This window comes from Hyla sarda, chromosome 2 (assembly GCF_029499605.1).
Source record: "Hyla sarda isolate aHylSar1 chromosome 2, aHylSar1.hap1, whole genome shotgun sequence".
NCBI lineage: Eukaryota > Metazoa > Chordata > Amphibia > Anura > Hylidae > Hyla > Hyla sarda.
The window spans coordinates 58,174,814-58,193,075 of record NC_079190.1 but is presented as its reverse complement, the minus strand read 5'-3'; the positions used below and the strand labels follow the sequence as shown (position 1 = coordinate 58,193,075).

Here is an 18,262-nt window from a genome sequence, read left to right as displayed (position 1 = left end):
TAATTTGTCATAGAAATAAGCCCTGAAAACCCAAATCCCATTAATTAAATGGGCTTTTACAAGCATAATCCGGCAGAAGATAAGAGATGTTAAATCAACAATCAACTATTGCAATAATAGTTTGGGAAAAGTACATATAGTCAACCAAATAAAGTCCCTATTTGTCAGAAACTGAGAGACAACGCAAGAAAGTAAAAACACTGCATCAGGGCATATAAGACTACAAGTTTATATATAACAATTTCTGAACTGAGCACAGGTCCTCTTGAAGGACACAATTTTGTGTCTTTAAAGAGTTATTATACTGCTTCTGCAGTTTTGAGCATTTCATTAAATGGTGCAGTAGAGATAAGAGTAAAGACATAATTAGTATGAATTTTTTTTTTTACCTATACTTCTAAGTATAAATCACTAATTTGTTAAAGTGCTAACCCCTGGGCTTTTAAATTGCAACAAAAAAGCAAGAATGGATCACTTATGTCAGAAACAGCAAAACAGGTTGAGATTTGAGATATATTATATACATGTAAACAAATACATTTGATATATACATACACACAGTTATAATTCTTTATTAGGGCAGATGCAAGAACAGATAGGGCTCTTCAGAGGACATTTCTTCTCCATTATCAAGGTCAGCGGCAGTCTGCCCTCTGCATCTATATGCTAGTTATTCCATTTCCTGTAAATAGCTACAGCGATCCACTCCACTGGACCACCAGGGATGGTTAAATGATCCCTTTAGACACTGCTGTCAACTTTGACAGCGGTAATCTAAAGGGTTAATAGCCAGCCGGGGTGAAAGCCGTATGCCGGGCTATTAGCGGCGGCCCCCACCTACTGAAATCATCCAGATGCCGCCGTGTATGGAGCAGGCTCGAGTCAGGAGCCCGCTCCATACACCCTGAGCGTCGGCGTCCCATGCAAGTCTGCATCCACTCCTGCACCTCACAGAGGCATTGTAAAAAAAAATGATAATAAAAAAAAAAAAAAAAACGGGGGGAAGTTGGTCCGGCCCTGCTTGCTCGATACAGGGCTAAAGCTATGAAAAATACATTTGGAGACTCTTTCCTAGGACTGTATCCACCTTTTCCAGCCCACCGGGGCACCTGAAAGCTGAACTAATTTATGCAGGATAAGTCAGCAACTGCACAGCCGAGAAGTTTGTGACGAATCAAATTTACTGTAAGTTCGCTCATCTCTAGTAAGCATCTAAAAATGTCAACAGGAGTTTCCAGCTTTTTCCTCCTGGAATGTATCACTGTAAAACTGTGTGTGGATTTAGCATTCAGGATTCTCACATGGAAGATGATGTAACTGGAAACGGAAAAAAAACAAAAAAATTCTTGAACTGGGTGTGAAGGCGCAAATACTTAAATGGAGGTAGTATAAAATTTCCTGCAAGTCCATAGTGAAATAGTTTTTAGTTTTACGTTCTGAACAAGAGGGATGGACCATATGTTCTGCATGCCACAACTATGGTCCTAAGCCACACACTCCATGGTGTCCCTGATATTCTCTATCAGTCCAATCTCTAAATCCATGCTGGACAAGGCTGGAAAACGGTTTTGTATTTAGGGCTGCACAGAACAACATTAGACTTAAAGGGGTACTCCAGTGGAAAACATTTTTTTATATATATATATATATATATATATATATATCAACTGGTGCCAGAAAGTTAAACAGATTTGTAAATTACTTCTATTAAACATTTTTTTTACCCTTCCAGTACATTTTAGCAGCTGTATGCTACAGAGGAAATTATTTTCTTTTTGAATTTCTTTTTTGTCTTGTCCACAGTGCTCTCTGCTGACACCTGATGCCCATTTCAGGAACTGTAAAGAGCAGGAGAAAATCCCCATTGCCTCCACCTATGCTGCTCTGGACAGTACCCGACACGGACAGAGGTGTCAGCAGAGAGCACTGTGGACAAGACAAAAAAGAAATTCTAAAAGGAAAATAATTTCCTCTGTAGCATACAGCTGCTAAAAAGTACTGGAAAGGTAAATATTTTTTAATAGAAGTCATTTACAAATCTGAAAACATATTTGGTTTACACAAGCGCTGGTGTGGAAGGAGTGGAATAAACTAACCCTAACTGCAGCTAAATCAGAAAAAAAAAAAAAACACACACACTTCCCCGTATGTTGTGTTGAAATAAAATATGGTAAGTATTAATTAATAATTTTGGTTTGCGCTGCTAGGTTTGTAAAAAATGGTAGGTGTATAAGGTGTACCTGGTCTTGTAGTGAAGTTATATCAATGTAGAATGTATTTGTACAGATGGTGAGGATAGTGATACAACACAATATATCTTTGCTGGATACTTCTGAAAAGAGGAGGGGGGGGGGATGGCAGTTAATGATGTTTCACATTTGACATATGGGTTAAGCATACAACATAGAGAAGTGTATACCTGATATGCTGTTACATAGAATTAATGCATAGGAGCGCACCTGGCAGTCTGTTGCTATGGGAGACGCCAGGTGGACGTTTGCGCTCTAAAAGATATAAGAATGAACAATGATAAGAAAAGGTAGAGAACCAGTACGTCATGCAGATAGCAAGAACCAGTTCTAGAAATTACTTATACACTGGGGGGTGACGCAATGCAAGATAGCAGGAGTATGAAATGTGGTAAGTGTAATAGAGAGGTATACTAATACAAGGTATCGCTTTACCGATCATTCATGCTCTGTCTGTCCATCCGGTTGGTGTGTTTCCCCTGCGGTGTAGGTCCTGTAAGTTCCTGGATGCTCGTACTATCCTGTAGTGCATCGGGAGAACGCCCCGGCCGGTGGTGTCTCAACCGAGCTGCAGTGCGACTTACGAGTAAGATGGTAAGCAGTGACGTCACTACTACGGCGGCTCCTGTGGTCCACAAGACCTCGACGCGTTTCGGAAACTGTAAGTCTGTTTCCCATTATTTTATCATCCTTTAGGTCTTTCCAATGCCGTTTTACTATCTTACGGAATAGAAAGCTGTGGGTACTGTATTGTGTAATAATGGGTATCTTAATTTGTAAACCCTGCTTGCCATTCCAAGTTACCTCTTGTGTGTTGTTCTCCTCCTTATATATTAGGGGTTCCCTTGTAATTTCATGTATTTTTTTTTTTTTGTATCATTAAGTAATTCCTCCTCATATCCCTTATGTGAAAAGTTTTTCTTCATTTCATTGGCTTCTTGGTCATATTGTTCTTCTTCACTGCAATTGCGTCAAAGTCTCAAAAACTGGCTCCTAGGGATGTTTTTGAGCCAAATCGGGAGGTGGCAACTATCCAAACGGATCAGACTAATACCCATTATTACACAATACAGTACCCACAGCTTTCTATTCCGTAAGATAGTAAAACGGCATTGGAAAGACCTAAAGGATGATAAAATAATGGGAGACCTTATCCCCAATGCCCCCCCTTTTGTGTATAAAAAGGCACAGAACATAAGCAACCAAATAGCCCCAACTATAAAGGGACATGTAACATTAGGGAACCCCACATGTTCATTCCTCCTCAGGAAAAATGGATTCTACCCCTGCAGACAGTGTAATGCATGTAGGGCCATGAATAACAATTCCCCTACCCTAATAGTAAAAAATTCAACTGATAACACTGAATATAAAATCATCTGCACTGTAAAACAAAGGGTGTCATTTATGCTATTATTTGCCCCTGTAATAAAACATATGTTGGTCAAACAAAACACGCCAATTAGGGATTCGCATAAAATAACATCTATATAATATTCAAAGGGGCTATGACGGACACCCCCTATCTATGCACTATAGGGAAAAACACAAACAATCACCTATAGGGTCTGTATTCTTTGGACTAGAAAAGGTAACACCTCACTGGAGGGCGGGGGGGGGGGGGGGGGGTGATTACATTGCACATCTATCAAGAACAGAATCCAATAGGATCTATAACTTGAATTCAATGAATCCACATGGACTTAACTCAGAATTTGAACTGTTTGGCTTTCTAGGATAGTGTATAAGGACTCTGGCAATGGTGTATACCCTGCTCTGTCTGGATAACAACAGGTTAATCCCCCAAAAAACAGGTGCACTTACTAGTATAAAAGATGCCAGCACTACCACAATACTACTCCAGACGAAGGAAACCGACTTACAGTTTGTGAAACGCGTCGAGGTATTGTGGACCACAGGAGCTGCCGTAGTAGTGACGTCACTGCTTACCATCTTACTCGTAAGTCGCACTGCAGCTCGGTTGAGACGCCACCGGCCGGGGCGTTCTCCCGCTGCACTACAGGATAGTACGAGCATCCAGCAACTTACGGGACCTACACCGCAGGGGAAACACACCAACCGGATGGACAGAGCATGAATGATCGGTAAAGTGATACCTTGTATTAGTATACCGCTCTATTACACTTACGGCATTTCATGCTCCTGCTATCTTGCATTGTGTCACCCCCCAGTGTATAAGTAATTTCTAGAACTGGTTCTTGTTATCTGCATGAAGCACTGGTCCTCTACCTTTTCTTATTATTGTTCATTCTTATATCTTTTAGAGCGCAAACTAGCGCAACGTCCACCTGGCGTCTCCCATAGCAACAGACTGCCAGGTGCGCTCCTATGCATTAATTCTATGTAACAGCATATCAGGTATACACTTCTCTATGTTGTATGTTTAACCCAGATGTCAAATGTGAAACATCATTAACTGCCATCCCCCCCCTCCTCTTTTCAGAAGTACCCAGCAAATATACTGTATATTGTGTTGTATCACTATCCTCACCAACTGTACAGATACATTCTTCATTGATATAACTTCACTACAAGACCAGGTATGCCTTTTACACCTACCATTTACAAATCTGTTTAACTTTCTAGCACCAGTTGATTAAAAAAAAAAAAAGGTTTTCCACCTGAGTACCCCTTTAAAGAGAATCTGACACCCTGTTCACCCGCACTAAACCCAATATACTGGGTTATAGTGTGGCTGAACAGCTTTACAAAGAGGGATCATGCAGTATATGCAGAGTTCTGGCACTGGAAACTTCCTGCTGCATTGCTATCTATGGAGGCAGGGAGCCGACTCACTCAGCTCCCTTGCCTCCTCCATATTCTCCCTCCACCCGCCCTCTCTATTAATATGATACTGAAAGCCGCTGGTGAGCATGCTGCACTTTGTGAACTCCGCCGCATCCTTCATTAGCATAATAATTACAGGGAGGGGGACAGAGAATATGTAGGAGGCAGGAGAGCTGGGTGAGACAGCTCCCTGCCTCCATTGCACAATGGATAGTAATGCAGCAGGAAGTTTACAGTGTCAGAACTCTGCATATACTCAAAGTGACCCCTCTTTGCAATGCTGTTCACCTGCACTATAACCCAGTATAATGGGTTTAGTGTGGGTTAACAGGGTGTCAGATTTTCTTTAATAAATGATGCACAGAGTACCGGTTCACTAGTTAATTTTTATCTCATGTATATATATGCTAAACATGGTGAAGGGCAAGGAAAAAAGCCCGAGTAAGGCTCCCATTGTTTACAGTGCAGAGGACTCCATTCTGCAAAAAAGTCAACATTTGCAGCTTAACTCCCATTAGAACATGTTCCCACACAAGATTTCATTGATGAAATAATGAATAGGTAATTTATTACAGCCAGAATGTACACACTGTTCACAAACTCATTTATTATCTGCACTGGTTTCACATTCATGCTTTGAAGTTACTCAAGTAAGTACATAAAGTTCATCTGCTACACATGCATGTCCAGCATCACAGTGTAGCCAGTTCCGCAGTTAGAAGTGATGCCAAATGAGGTTCAGGATTCCATGAAGGATGGAATACTAAAGAAGATACAAAAAAACAACAAATACAGTGAAAATTGAGAAAATCAACTAAAATGGCCCCGAAAAGTGGTCGCATTAAAAAAAAAAAAAAAAAATGGGCACTATCCAAATTGTATGCAGTAGACTGAAAATGTATCAAAGGTGGTCTTTGAGAGAAGTTTTACTATAAATGTGTATGCTTTATTCTGTAACCAGTATGCTGAAAGCGTTACGTAGCTACTACTACAGTCTACAATTTTAATGGTTTACGACAGTGTTTTCCAAGCAGTGTTTCTCCAGCTGTTGCACAACTACAACTCCCAGCATGCCCAGACAGCCAAAGGCTGTCTGGGCATGCTGGGATTTGTAGTTGTGCAACAGCTGGAGGCACACTCGTTAGGAAACACTGGTTTATGCTATGGTTCTATAAAAACACACAAGGATTTCACTTTTTTATCATGCAGTTCGAAACTTTTGCATGTCACAATTTCAGGTAAAACATTCTTTCATCCATTCATGAAAGGAAAAAAAAAAGGATAAATTAAATTTAACAAAAAGTAGTCAAACCATGTAATGGAAATTATAATATATGTACCAGCTGTCGCTTAATGCTGTAATTTACTGATGGCATTTATGTGGTCATTGACAACCGCCTTGCATGGCTCAGCAGCCCAAGAACTTAAATAGCCATTTTAATAATAAGCCAGGAGGCGAATCAGAGAAATTTTGTCCAGCTGTGTCTCATCTCTTAAAGCAAAGCCATCAGCAGGAAGACAGGGGTGCATATAAACACATATTTTAATAGGGCTAGTCCTTGTGATTCCTTTATTTCAATAGTCCTTTCCAGTGCACAATTTTAATGAGTAAATAACTCTCTATTAAGCGTTTATGGGCGTTCCCTTTCATGGCAAGAGCCCAGGTAAGTCCAGCCCATGCCCTCCAATTCCCCACCCCATTGCCTGATTGCATTTATCTACTCTGTTTGACTCCCTTTATTAGAATGAACACTATAGACACTAACAAAAGCAGGTATAAATAAACAAAATTTCTAATATGGGATATAAAATCCTAAAAAAAAAAATAATGCACCTGCTTAAAAATGATATGTGCTAATATAATGCACTCCCATGAACATACAATACATTGATCCCTCAACTTACAATGGCTTCAACATACAAGTTTCAACATACAATGGTCTTTTCTGGAACATTGTAAGTTGAAACCAGACTCAACATACAATGTACAGACAGTCCAGATCTGTGAAACTTGTCAATGAACTGACCAATCAGAATGGGCATTCACTGGTAAAACGCCTGTATTACTGAAGTGTATGCACTGACTGGTGTCTGGTAGTGCCCCCTACAGTACAGGGAGGTATTACATGTTCTGTACTACTCTTTGGGCCAGGATTAGCTTCTCCTTTGGACACCAGGTGACGGCAGCTCCATGTTACTTTTTAAGGACATTGGGGGAGATTTATCAAAACCCATGCAGAGAAAAAGTTGCCCAGCTGCCCATAGCAACCAATCAGATCACTTCTTTCATTTTGCAGAGGCCTTGTTTGAAATGAAAGAAGCAATCTGATTTGTTTCTATGGGCAACTCAGCAACTTTTCTTCTGGATGGGTTTTGACAAATCTCCCTCATTGTGTGTACTGTACAGGACCCAGAAGAAGCTCCTGTCCTCTACATAGACCAATGCTTCCCAAGCAGGGTGCCCCCAGCTGTTGCAAAACTACAATTCCCAGCATGCCCAGACAGCCTTTGGGAAACACTGACAGATAGTAATTTACAGCTCCCAGCAACTCTTTCTTACTTTTATATGTAAGGACTTGCTTTATCTGTATTAGTTATCTACTTATTTTTCTTTAATTCTCACTTTTTCCTATTTTTGGATGACATTTTGGTGCCTTTAGAACAAATTACCAGGTTTCCATAGATTTCTGGTCTCAACATACAATGGTTTCAACATACAATGGTCGTCCCAGAACCAATTAATATTGTAACTTGAGGGACCACTGTACGGACCACTGTACTACAAAAACTAATGAAGTCATGTATAGAAAATACAAAATCTGCTTTATTAACCCCTTAACGACGCAGGACGTATATTTACGTCCTGCGCCGGCTCCCGCGATATGAAGCGGGATCGCGCCGCGATCCCGCATCATATCGCGTCGGTCCCGGCGCTAATCAACGGCCGGGACCCGCGGCTAATACCGCACATCGCTGACCGCCGCTTCTAAAGTGAAACTGAAAGTATCCCGGCTGCTCTGTCGGGCTGTTCGGGACCGCCGCGGTGAAATGGCAGCGTCCCGAACAGCTGATCGGACACCGGAAGGGCTCTTACCTGCCTCCTAGGTGTCCGATCGACGAATGACTGCTCCGTGCCTGAGATCCAGGCAAGAGCAGTCAAGCGCCGATAATGCTGATCACAGGCGTGTTAATACACGCCTGTGATCAGGATGAGAGATCAGTGTGTGCAGTGTTATAGGTCCCTATGGGACCTATAACACTGCAAAAAAAAAGTAAAAAAAAAGTGTTAATAAAGGTCATTTAACCCCTTCCCTAATAAAAGTTTGAATCACCCCCCTTTTCCCATAAAAAAAATAAAACAGTGTAAAAAAATAAATAAACTTATGTGGTATCGCCGCGTGTGTAAATGTCCGAACTATAAAAATATATCATTAATTAAGCCGTACGGTCAATGGCGTACGCGCAAAAAAATTCCAAAGTCCAAAAAAGCGTATTTTGGTAACTTTTTATAACATAAAAAAATGAATAAAAAGTGATCAAAAAGTCAGATCAAAACAAAAATCATACCGATAAAAACTTCAGATCACGGCGCAAAAAATGAGTCCTCATACCGCCCCGTACGTGGAAAATAAAAAAGTTATAGGGGTCAGAAGATGACATTTTGAAACGTATAAATTTTCCTGCATGTAGTTATGATTTTTTCCAGAAGTGCGACAAAATCAAACCTATATATGTAGGGTATCATTTTAACCGTATGGACCTACAGAATAATGATAAGGTGTAATTTTTACCGAAATATGCACTGCGTAGAAACGGAAGCCCCCAAAAGTTACAAAATGGCGTTTTTTTTTCGATTTTGTCGCACAATGATTTTTTTTTCCGTTTTGCCGTGCATTTTTGGGTAAAATGACTAATGTCACTGCAAAGTAGAATTGGCGACGCAAAAAATAAGCCATAATATGGATTTTTAGGTGGAAAATTGAAAGGGTTATGATTTTTAAAAGGTAAGGAGGAAAGAAACGAAAGTGCAAAAACGGAAAAACCCTGAGTCCTTAAGGGGTTAATAACATATGTATAATATATAAAAATGGAGGACTTCCACCCAGATGGAGGAAAGAACAGCAAACATAGGTGACCCCTCAGGTTCAAATAGGAGCTAATAAGACATGATATGCAAGATAGAACCATAACAGAGTATATAGATAGAAAAATAAAATCATGTCCAAAAAGGACTACAAGGCAAAGTAGTACTAATAATAAAACCTACTTAGTCTAAAAATGCTCCAAGATAGCCTGAGGGGACACCATCCCAATGCAGCGTTTCGGGATCAAAGCCTTTGTCGAGGGGTATATTTATTAGCTAAAGACATGGGATGGATTTTCCTGGGCTCTTGTTGTGCTGAGGAACACTACCTGGACAATTAAAGGAGTTATCCAGTTTAGTAAAATTTATCGTGTAAAGCCTGTTATTTTAGGATCGAGAATAGCCAGAGAAAAAATCTTTTTCTCCATCTATTCTCTCAGAAAATAACGGCAGCTATTAAAAAAAAATAAAAATAAAAATAAAAAAGGAGTTTGACGACCGAATTTGCCGGAGCAGATCTTAACCTTTCCATGTAAGTTTTCTTACTTGCATGAAGATGGACGTTCGTTCAACAATGAATAATTCTTTACAGAAGGCTGAACAATTTAGGAATATTTGTTTAATTTTATTTATGTAACACTTCGTGGCATAGGCACAATGGCAGTAAAACGTGTTAAATTAAAATGTAATAAGTATGACAGCACACTTACCTGCAGAGTCAGCATGTGTACATTTTGTGTATACATCCGCAATATATATATATATATATATATATATATATATATATATATATATACAGAAATGTATACAAACAGCTGTTGGTTTTGACACACAAGACATAGCATTTTCCAAATGTGGAATACAATGTTGCCATCTAGTGCTAAAAATGAAGAATCGCTACTATTAAAAATATTAAAATTTAGGATGTATGTGTCAACAGGGGATCAAACAGCCCCCCTTCCCCCCTAATACTTGTCCTTAATCAGGATATTTTGAACTTTGACATCTATCAGCCACAATTTAACAAGTAAAATGTGCAACTGGAGAAAGTAAGAATTTAATTTTAAAAAAATTGTGTCCGCTTTCCTGAATATGTCATAGGCAACCTCATACTACACCTGGGGGAATAGTTATCAAAACCTGTCCAGAGGAAAAGTTGCTGAGTTGCCCATAGCAACCAATCAGATCGCTTCTTTCATTTTTAACAAGGCCTCTGCATAATGAAAGAAGCGATCTGATTGGTTTCTATAGGCAACTCATCAAAACCTGTCCAGAGGAAAAGTTGCGGAGTCTCCCCCTTGGTCCTCATCCACCCCATCATTTCCACTGCCATATGAAAGAGTGCAATCTCCAAGCTTGTTTCTCAAGCAAGGTTCCTTCAGCTGTTGCAAAACTTCAACTCCCAGCAAGCCCGGACAGCCTTCCTTCTTATACCAATATTAAGGTGGTGTGACCAAACCCACCCCCCCCCCCCACACCCCAACTTTAGCTGTTTTTCGCTTACACCAATCACCACGTGGTTTCAATAATATTATATTTGAATTTATCAGAAATTTCCACATACAGCAATACAAAAAAATAGCACCAGCTATTCATTGCCTGTTTGCTTCTCTGCCTGAAGCATTGCTTAGCATAAGGCAACATGCTGTAGACCTATCTCATTCTTCCTAAATGTAAATATAAATATAAATGCATAGATGAGATGGTAATGTAGGCTGACTAGAGGTGGGGGCAAGTCAGAGGTGTCAGAGGTGATGACATCACTCAGGGGGCAAAGCTAGAGCTCAGAGACTAGATCCAGCTATGCCTCATTAGATAGCAGGGGCTAATGTTTCTTCTCAGGAGAGAGGGAGGGGCTGAGGGGTTGGAGACAACACACTAAAAATGAAAGAACTATACAACTTCCTGTCAGGGAACAATTTGTGATAACACTATCATTTATTTATTTATATTGGTGTGATAGCCTTACTTAAATACAATTTTCTGATACCGGAATACCCCTTTAATGCCAACATGATGTAACAGTATGTAATGAGGCTAACAGAAATGTATCCAGCATTGAAAAAAATCTTAGCTGGAAAAACACTTTTCTAAAAGGCAGATCACTGAATTACTGTGGGACTTAAAGCATTAGGGTCATTTAAGATCACTTTTTATATTTCAAAAGCTTTTCTTATTATAAAAAAACTTTTATAAAATTATGTCGAGCTTTTAAAATGCATCATGTAAGTTTTCCCATTACATATCTCTTAACTGGCAATATAGCTGTCTGATCCTAGTTCTGAATCCCCCTACTTAGTAACTAGAAACAACTTGGAGTTGACTGATAGAGGAGCGGGCTTGGCTGGGACAAACCGGCCAATGATTGGCTGAATCTCATGCACGCTCCCGATGCAGGCGGCAAGACAGAAAAGGAAGGGAGAAAGTAAAGTAAAAAATGCCGTCACACTGGGTGGGAACGTCCAAAGAAACAGAGAGGCCAGCAGGTGAGCAGCCAAACAGTCGGCAAAAAAACAGAAAAAGTTAGAACATACAAATATAAAGTAACAAACACAAATATATATATATTTATACACTATGCCCGACCATATGCAGCGGTCTCGTAATTTATTTTATTAGTGACTGTAACACTTCAAACCCACAGGCAATCGCAAGCAATTTTGATGACTGCATGTACCTACCTTGCCGATTTCTGCGGCCTGTCTTAATAGGTTTTCTTTCAGGTCTTTGGCTCGCTTTTTGTGGAACGAGTTACTCTGGCTTTGTATCACAAATACAATTTCTCCGAGTTCTAGAATATAAGAAGATGGGTTACTTAGCAATAAAGAAGTTAATTACACAACATGTTCTACAGTGGGAATACATAGCTGTTTTCATATCCAAGAGAATAAAATTAGACTTTATATTAACAAATGGATGGGTCAGGGTGACTCACCCTTATTGCTCATACTGGGGGCAGGGTTACATAAAAAGCCTTTATGATAATCATGGTTTGTGAAAAACAGTATGAACCACTAATGTAAAGGATCAATGAGAAACGCAAATTCTTCAGTATAAAAAATGCAACCCTGACACCTACTGCCTGAAAATGTGTACAGTAACTTAACATTATGTACAACTAGACTACAGGCTACTATATATATATATATATATATATATATATATATATATATATGTATACACACATCACACACACACAATTTCCCCCATATCGCGATCGCACATTTCCACCATATCGTGCAGCCCAAATATATATCTCTCTCCAATAAAAACAGCACCTCCAGGAATACGTAGAAGAAATCGGGGTGCCCGCATATTCTGAACCTCGGTCCACTGGTTCCTCAATGTATAGAAAAATATAGAAGCAGCACACCACAGGTAGACTTCAAAGGCAGTTTGAAGTCTACCTGTGGTGTGCTGCTTCTATATTTATATATTAGGGCTGCACAATATGGGGGAAATGTGCGATTGCGATATAGTAAACAAATTTTGAAATTCCCTCTATTTAATGTCCAATTTCATATAGCTAACTCCCCCAATTTCATGTTCCTTGACTCACCATAAAATGGAGGGGATTGGATATGAAAAGGGGAGAAATGAGCTTAAAAAAGTACTCCAGAAAAAAAAAGAACTTATCCCCTATTCTAGGGAAAATTGTAAAATGTAATGTGGTTTCCCGGTCCTGTTCCTGTCTTAAGTCCCCTCAGTTAGAATCCCTCCATCCCACAGGGCTCTCCTGCAGGACTTTCCCCTTGTATAAGTGTGTCCCTGTATATTGTACAGTATGTATATAGGTAGTACAAATGTATCTAGGTCATGTTACTAGGTCATGTGCTATATTATAATGGTTGTACAAATGTTTAGGACCTTCCTGGGTCTTGTGATAATGTCATGTGATGTACCCAGAGTTCTCTGGGTTCAGGACCTACAGGCTTTGCAACCAATGGGATTAGTCCAGCCCCCCTAGTATATAAGGGGCTGCAGTCACTAAATTCTCGCTCTTGTTCCTGCACTATCTTGGTCCCTGCTCATCATCCTGTACACGTCAGCAATACCAATTCAAGCACAATTGCAACTAGGCCAAAGCCTAAAGAACCAGCAGCCACTAAAACCGTGAGTTATAAAGCTCTATCTACAAATAATTCTGTGTGACTACTATTCAACTCAAATCCTATAATTAGTAGCACAGTGGCCTGCTTAAAGCTCAAGACTATTAGTCCCAGCAAAGCTTGTGAGGAACCTGCATCCCGGTTACCTTAAGAGAAACTGTTTAATTGTAAAGACTGTTTGCATAAGAAGTTCAGTAAAAGTTTCAGTTCTCTCATAAAATCTGCTGTGGGCATTCCGTTTAATATCCTGCCATTTGTGGACCGGTTGTCGGCAGGGCCTTCTATACAAAACAATTGCACCCTGGCGTCACGACAAACCAAGGGTTAATACCACTAGACCCTGTAGCATCATTGCAACACCCCTATATCACTACCCTTCTGGCTTACCACATTAATGCTTGGTTTCCTTTAAGTAAAAAATCACACAAATTTTGTGCAACAGACATTTCTGAGACTTTTCTATACCAAAAAAAGTTTTTTAATCTGTTGACAAACCTATAATACGGAGATTTTTTAACACTTACCGTAAAATCTCTCTCCCGAAGGATCCATTGGGGGACACAGACCGTGAGTGTATGCTGCTGTCTCTAGGAGGTGTGTGACACTATGGCAACAAAAATAGTTGGCTCCTCCCAGCAGGATATACCCGCCTTCAGGCTCTGAGCTAATCAGTTTAAGTTCCAGAGCAATAGGAGGAGACTAACAGGTCAAGAAAACCCCAAAACCGTCCGAGAACCAGAAGAAAAAACATAACTGAACACACCCTCGGACAGAGAACCAAGGAAAATCCCAAAAGGGTGGGAGCTGTGTCCCCCAATGGATCCTTTGAGAAAGAGATTTTACGGTAAGTGTTAAAAAATCTCCTTTTCTCTATTGGCTCCATTGGGGGACGCAGACCGTGGGACATACCAAAGCCGTCCCTTTGGTGGGCAGATAAGCAGTCAGGCAGATGGCCATTCCACTGCCGCCTGCAACACTTTACGGCCCAGACTAGCATCAGCCGATGCGAAGGTATGAACTCGGTAGAACCTCGAGAAAGTGTGCAAAGACGACCAGGTAGCCGCCCTGCAAATCTGCGAGGCCGAGGCTCGATTCTGGAGAACCCAGGATGCCCCAACAGAACGGGTAGAATGAGCCACAACCCTGAAAGGAGGAATCTTCCCCTTACAGCGATAGGCCTCTGAAATGGCAGACCGAATCCACCGAGAAATTGTGGCATTGGAAGCAGGTTGTCCCTTGGGACGACCTTCCGTAAGGACGAAAAAGGAATCACACTGACAAAACGAAGAAGTGATGGAGAGAGAGATAATATCGAACAGCCCGAACTACATCCAGCTTGTGTAGTAAGCGCTCCTTAAGCTGAGAAGGAGCAGGACAAAAAGACGGGAGGACAATGTCCTCATTGAGATGAAAGGCCGAAACCACCTTAGGCAAAAAGGAGGGATCTGGCCTGAAAACAACCTTGTCTTAGTGGATCACGAGAAACTGAGAACGGCAGGAGAGCGCTGGCAATTCAGACACCCTCCAGATGGAGGTGATGGCAACAAGAAACGCCCCTTTCCAAGAAAAGAGGCGGAGAGACACCTCTCTAAGGGGCTCAAAGGGTGCACCCTGGAGAGCACTCAGAACCAAATTCAAGTCCCAAGGGGGAGAGGGTGACTGATAAGGAGGAACAGCATGCGTCACTCCTTGAAGGAAAGTCCGGACATGAGAATTAGAAGCCAGGGGCCGCTGGAAAAGAACAGTAAGGGCAGAAACCTGACCTTTAAGGGAACTGAGAGACAACCCTAGTTCCAACCCCGACTGCAAAAGGAGAGAAGACGGGGAACAGAGAAGGTTACCGGGGAGAAGTCTTGAGCTTCACACCAACGAAAAATAAGACCGCCAAGTACGGTGGTAAATTATTGCAGAGGAGGGCTTACGAGCCTTGAGCATGGTGTGAATGACTTGGGAAGAGAACCCGTGGGCCCTCAAAACCGTGGTCTCAACCGCCACGCCATAAAAATGCAGTGACTGTAAATTGGGGTGGCAAAGCGGACCCTGAGAGAGCAGGTCCGGACGGAGCGGAAGGCGCAGTGGAATGTCGTCCAGGAGCCTGACTACGTCGGCGTACCACGACCTTCGGGGCCAATCTGGAGCTACCAGAATGGCGGGGACGTCCTCTGCCTTGAGCTTCCTCAGCACCCTGGGAAGGAGCGGAAGAGGAGGGAACAGATAGGGTAGGGCAAACCCCGCCCAAGGAATCACTAGGGTGTCCACGGCCAGAGCCTGAGGGTCCCGGGACTTGGACACAAAAGGAAGGATCTTCCGATTGTGCCGGGACGCGAAGAGGTCCACGTCCGGAATGCCCCAGAGGTCGCAGAGTTGTGCGAAGATTTCTGGATGTAGAGACCACTTGCCGGGGTCGGGTGAGGACCGACTCAGGAAGGAGTCTTCAGTGAAGTCTTCAGTCAGATTTAGTTACCTGCATCACGCCTGGCTGCTATGCGCGAGCGAGGCGAGCAGGTAAATAGGGGGACCTGGACCCATGAGGTACCACCCAAGCGCTGACCGTTGGCAAGGGGGGGGGGGTTAACAGCGAATATACGCAATGTCTGTGCCCCCTCACTCGCAATGGGGAAACGGGGAACCGCAGTCCCCGAGTCCCCACCTGAAAACAGAAAAGAAAAGGAATAAAAACTAACACGTCCCTAACTAGGAAAACAAAAAAAAGAAGACCTGGTCTGGAGCAGTCCAGACCATGTCCACCTCCTCAGACACTAAGCTTAAACTGATTAGCTCAGAGCCTGAAGGCGGGTATATCCTGCTGGGAGGAGCCAACTGTTTTTATTGCCATAGTGTCACACACCTCCTAGAGACAGCAGCAGCAGCATACACCCACGGTCTGTGTCCCCCAATGGAGCCGATAGAGAAATTCTGTTATGTCTCCTACTGTATTATCATGTAATCAGTAGGGAAAAGACCCTCACAAACCCAACAGAGTGAAGAAGCTGCAGCACTGCTTGACCCCTTTGACTGTAGTGTAGAGCCTACTATAGCATTGTTCTTTTTCATGCAGTCGTATCTGGTACTGAACTTCAGCCACATGGATGTGGCCTGTGCTGTGTCAGCTAATACATTAAAAGTGGCCATGGTGATCCAGATGGTACTGTTGTCAAAATGCTTTAACTTGCCTACCACATTAAAAGGGTTATTACTGTGTTGTTACAAATAAAAATAATGTAAGGAACTCTAAATTGTAAAGGATAATACAAATACAATCTAAACTTACCTAAAGGTATTGGTACATATGAGCCACTTTCAGGAGTCTGTGAAAGGGAAAAAAGGCAAAATAAATACAAAGATACTAAAAACAGACACAAAAATATGATATTCATACACAGGCACATTTTATTTGGTCTCTAACAGTGTTTTACAACTGGGATGGATGCCTCTAGCTGTTGCAAAACTGATTTATGCTGTCCAGGCATGCTAGGAGTTGTAGTTGTAAAACAGCTGGAGGCATCCTGGTTGCGGCTAAGACGGGACATTGCTGGCGACGATTAGTTGAGCTGCAGCGCTAGGTGTCGGGCCACAGAGGCAGGAAGAAGACGGCAACAGAGGATGGGACAGTGATACTGGCGGCACTGGAGGAGCGGTGGGAGGTCAGTCACGTTTTTTTTATTTTATTTTAATTTATTGCAATTGTTGTCTTCCTAATCCTCCTCATCTTCAAGTAGTGATGATAAGCCCCCTAGAAGGCATTGGAAACGCCGCCACGTGAGGCCGCCAACTCACCATGATGTTGACCCGGTGTCCCATACTAGTCGGACCCCCCCCCCCAGAAAAGTTCACCTTTGCCCCCTCCCGGTGAACTTGTCTGGATTGTGAAAGAGGACTACGAGCCCTTGATTCCTGAGTTTGTTGGCGACTCAGGAATCAAGATTGACATTGTCGGATTCACTGAAATTGACTTTTTAAGTTTTTTTTTCACCGACTACTTTTTCAATCTGATGGTCGAGCAGGCAAATCTCTTTGCCCAATAGTTTGTTGCCGTGCACCCAGGCTAGGTCCAATGGACGGTCCCCCTTCAGTGCAGCCGAAAAGAGAACGTATTGGGGCCTAGTGCTGCACACGGGCCTAGTCAAAAAACCCAGTGTCAGGCAATACTGGAGTGGGGACATCCTCTACCAGACCCCACTCTACAGTATGGCCATGACACGTCCCCGTTTCAAGGCCATACAGAAATGCCTGCATTACGCTGATAATGCAGAATACCCCCCCCCCACACACACACACACACACACACACACAAACCCCAAGTTGATCCTGCCTATGACCACCTGTACAAAATCAAGCCGGTCATAGATTACTTTGGGGGGCCAAATTTTGGGAGGCCTACATCCCCCAAAGGGAGGTCTCTAATGATGAGTCTCATTAATTTTAAGGGGAGTATCCCTCTTTTCACATCCCTTGCCGCCAAAGCCACGGTCGCTTGTGGGACAGTGTGAAGAATCAATGAGGCCTCCAGACCTATCCCCTTGCAGACACCTATCCCCAAGGATGAGAGCAGGGCCCTTACAGTGAAAGATAGACAAAGTAAGTGTATTATACAGCTCACCTCCGAGTCTTCCCGTGCACGGATCCGCACTTGGCTCAGTGATGTGGTTATCAACGAAGAAAGCAGAAGCTGATCCAGCACTTGGGTAAAAAATTGCAGCTTTATTGAGGTCCGAATCAGACATACAAACTTCACACGGTAAAACCGACACCCTCCCTTGTCATACGCGTTTCAAGCGCATGCGCGCTCTTCCTCAGTGGAAGAGCGCGCATGCGCTTGAAACGCGTATGACAAGGGAGGGTGTCGGTTTTACCATGTGAAGTTTGTATGTCTGATTCGGACCTCAATAAAGCTGCAATTTTTTACCCAAGTGCTGGATCAGCTTCTGCTTTCTCCCTTACAGTGAAAACCTGTTGCTGGTCAGGTATAAGGACAAGATGAGGGTCTTAGGTCCTTATGCTGACCACAATTC

The 18,262-nt window shown here is 42.3% G+C and overlaps 1 protein-coding gene across 1 annotated transcript in view; it reads right to left on the bottom strand.

The window, feature by feature from the left end:
- Positions 1-18,262, bottom strand: part of B3GLCT (beta 3-glucosyltransferase) — a 540,453-nt gene that overhangs the window by 346,194 nt on the left and 175,997 nt on the right. Inside the window, exons 3-4 of the mRNA XM_056561870.1 lie at positions 16,522-16,558; positions 11,823-11,932 (exon numbers count right to left, since the gene is read on the bottom strand). Of these exons, the coding sequence (XP_056417845.1) occupies positions 11,823-11,932; positions 16,522-16,558 (147 nt within the window). The remainder of the gene's footprint in view (positions 1-11,822; positions 11,933-16,521; positions 16,559-18,262) is intronic.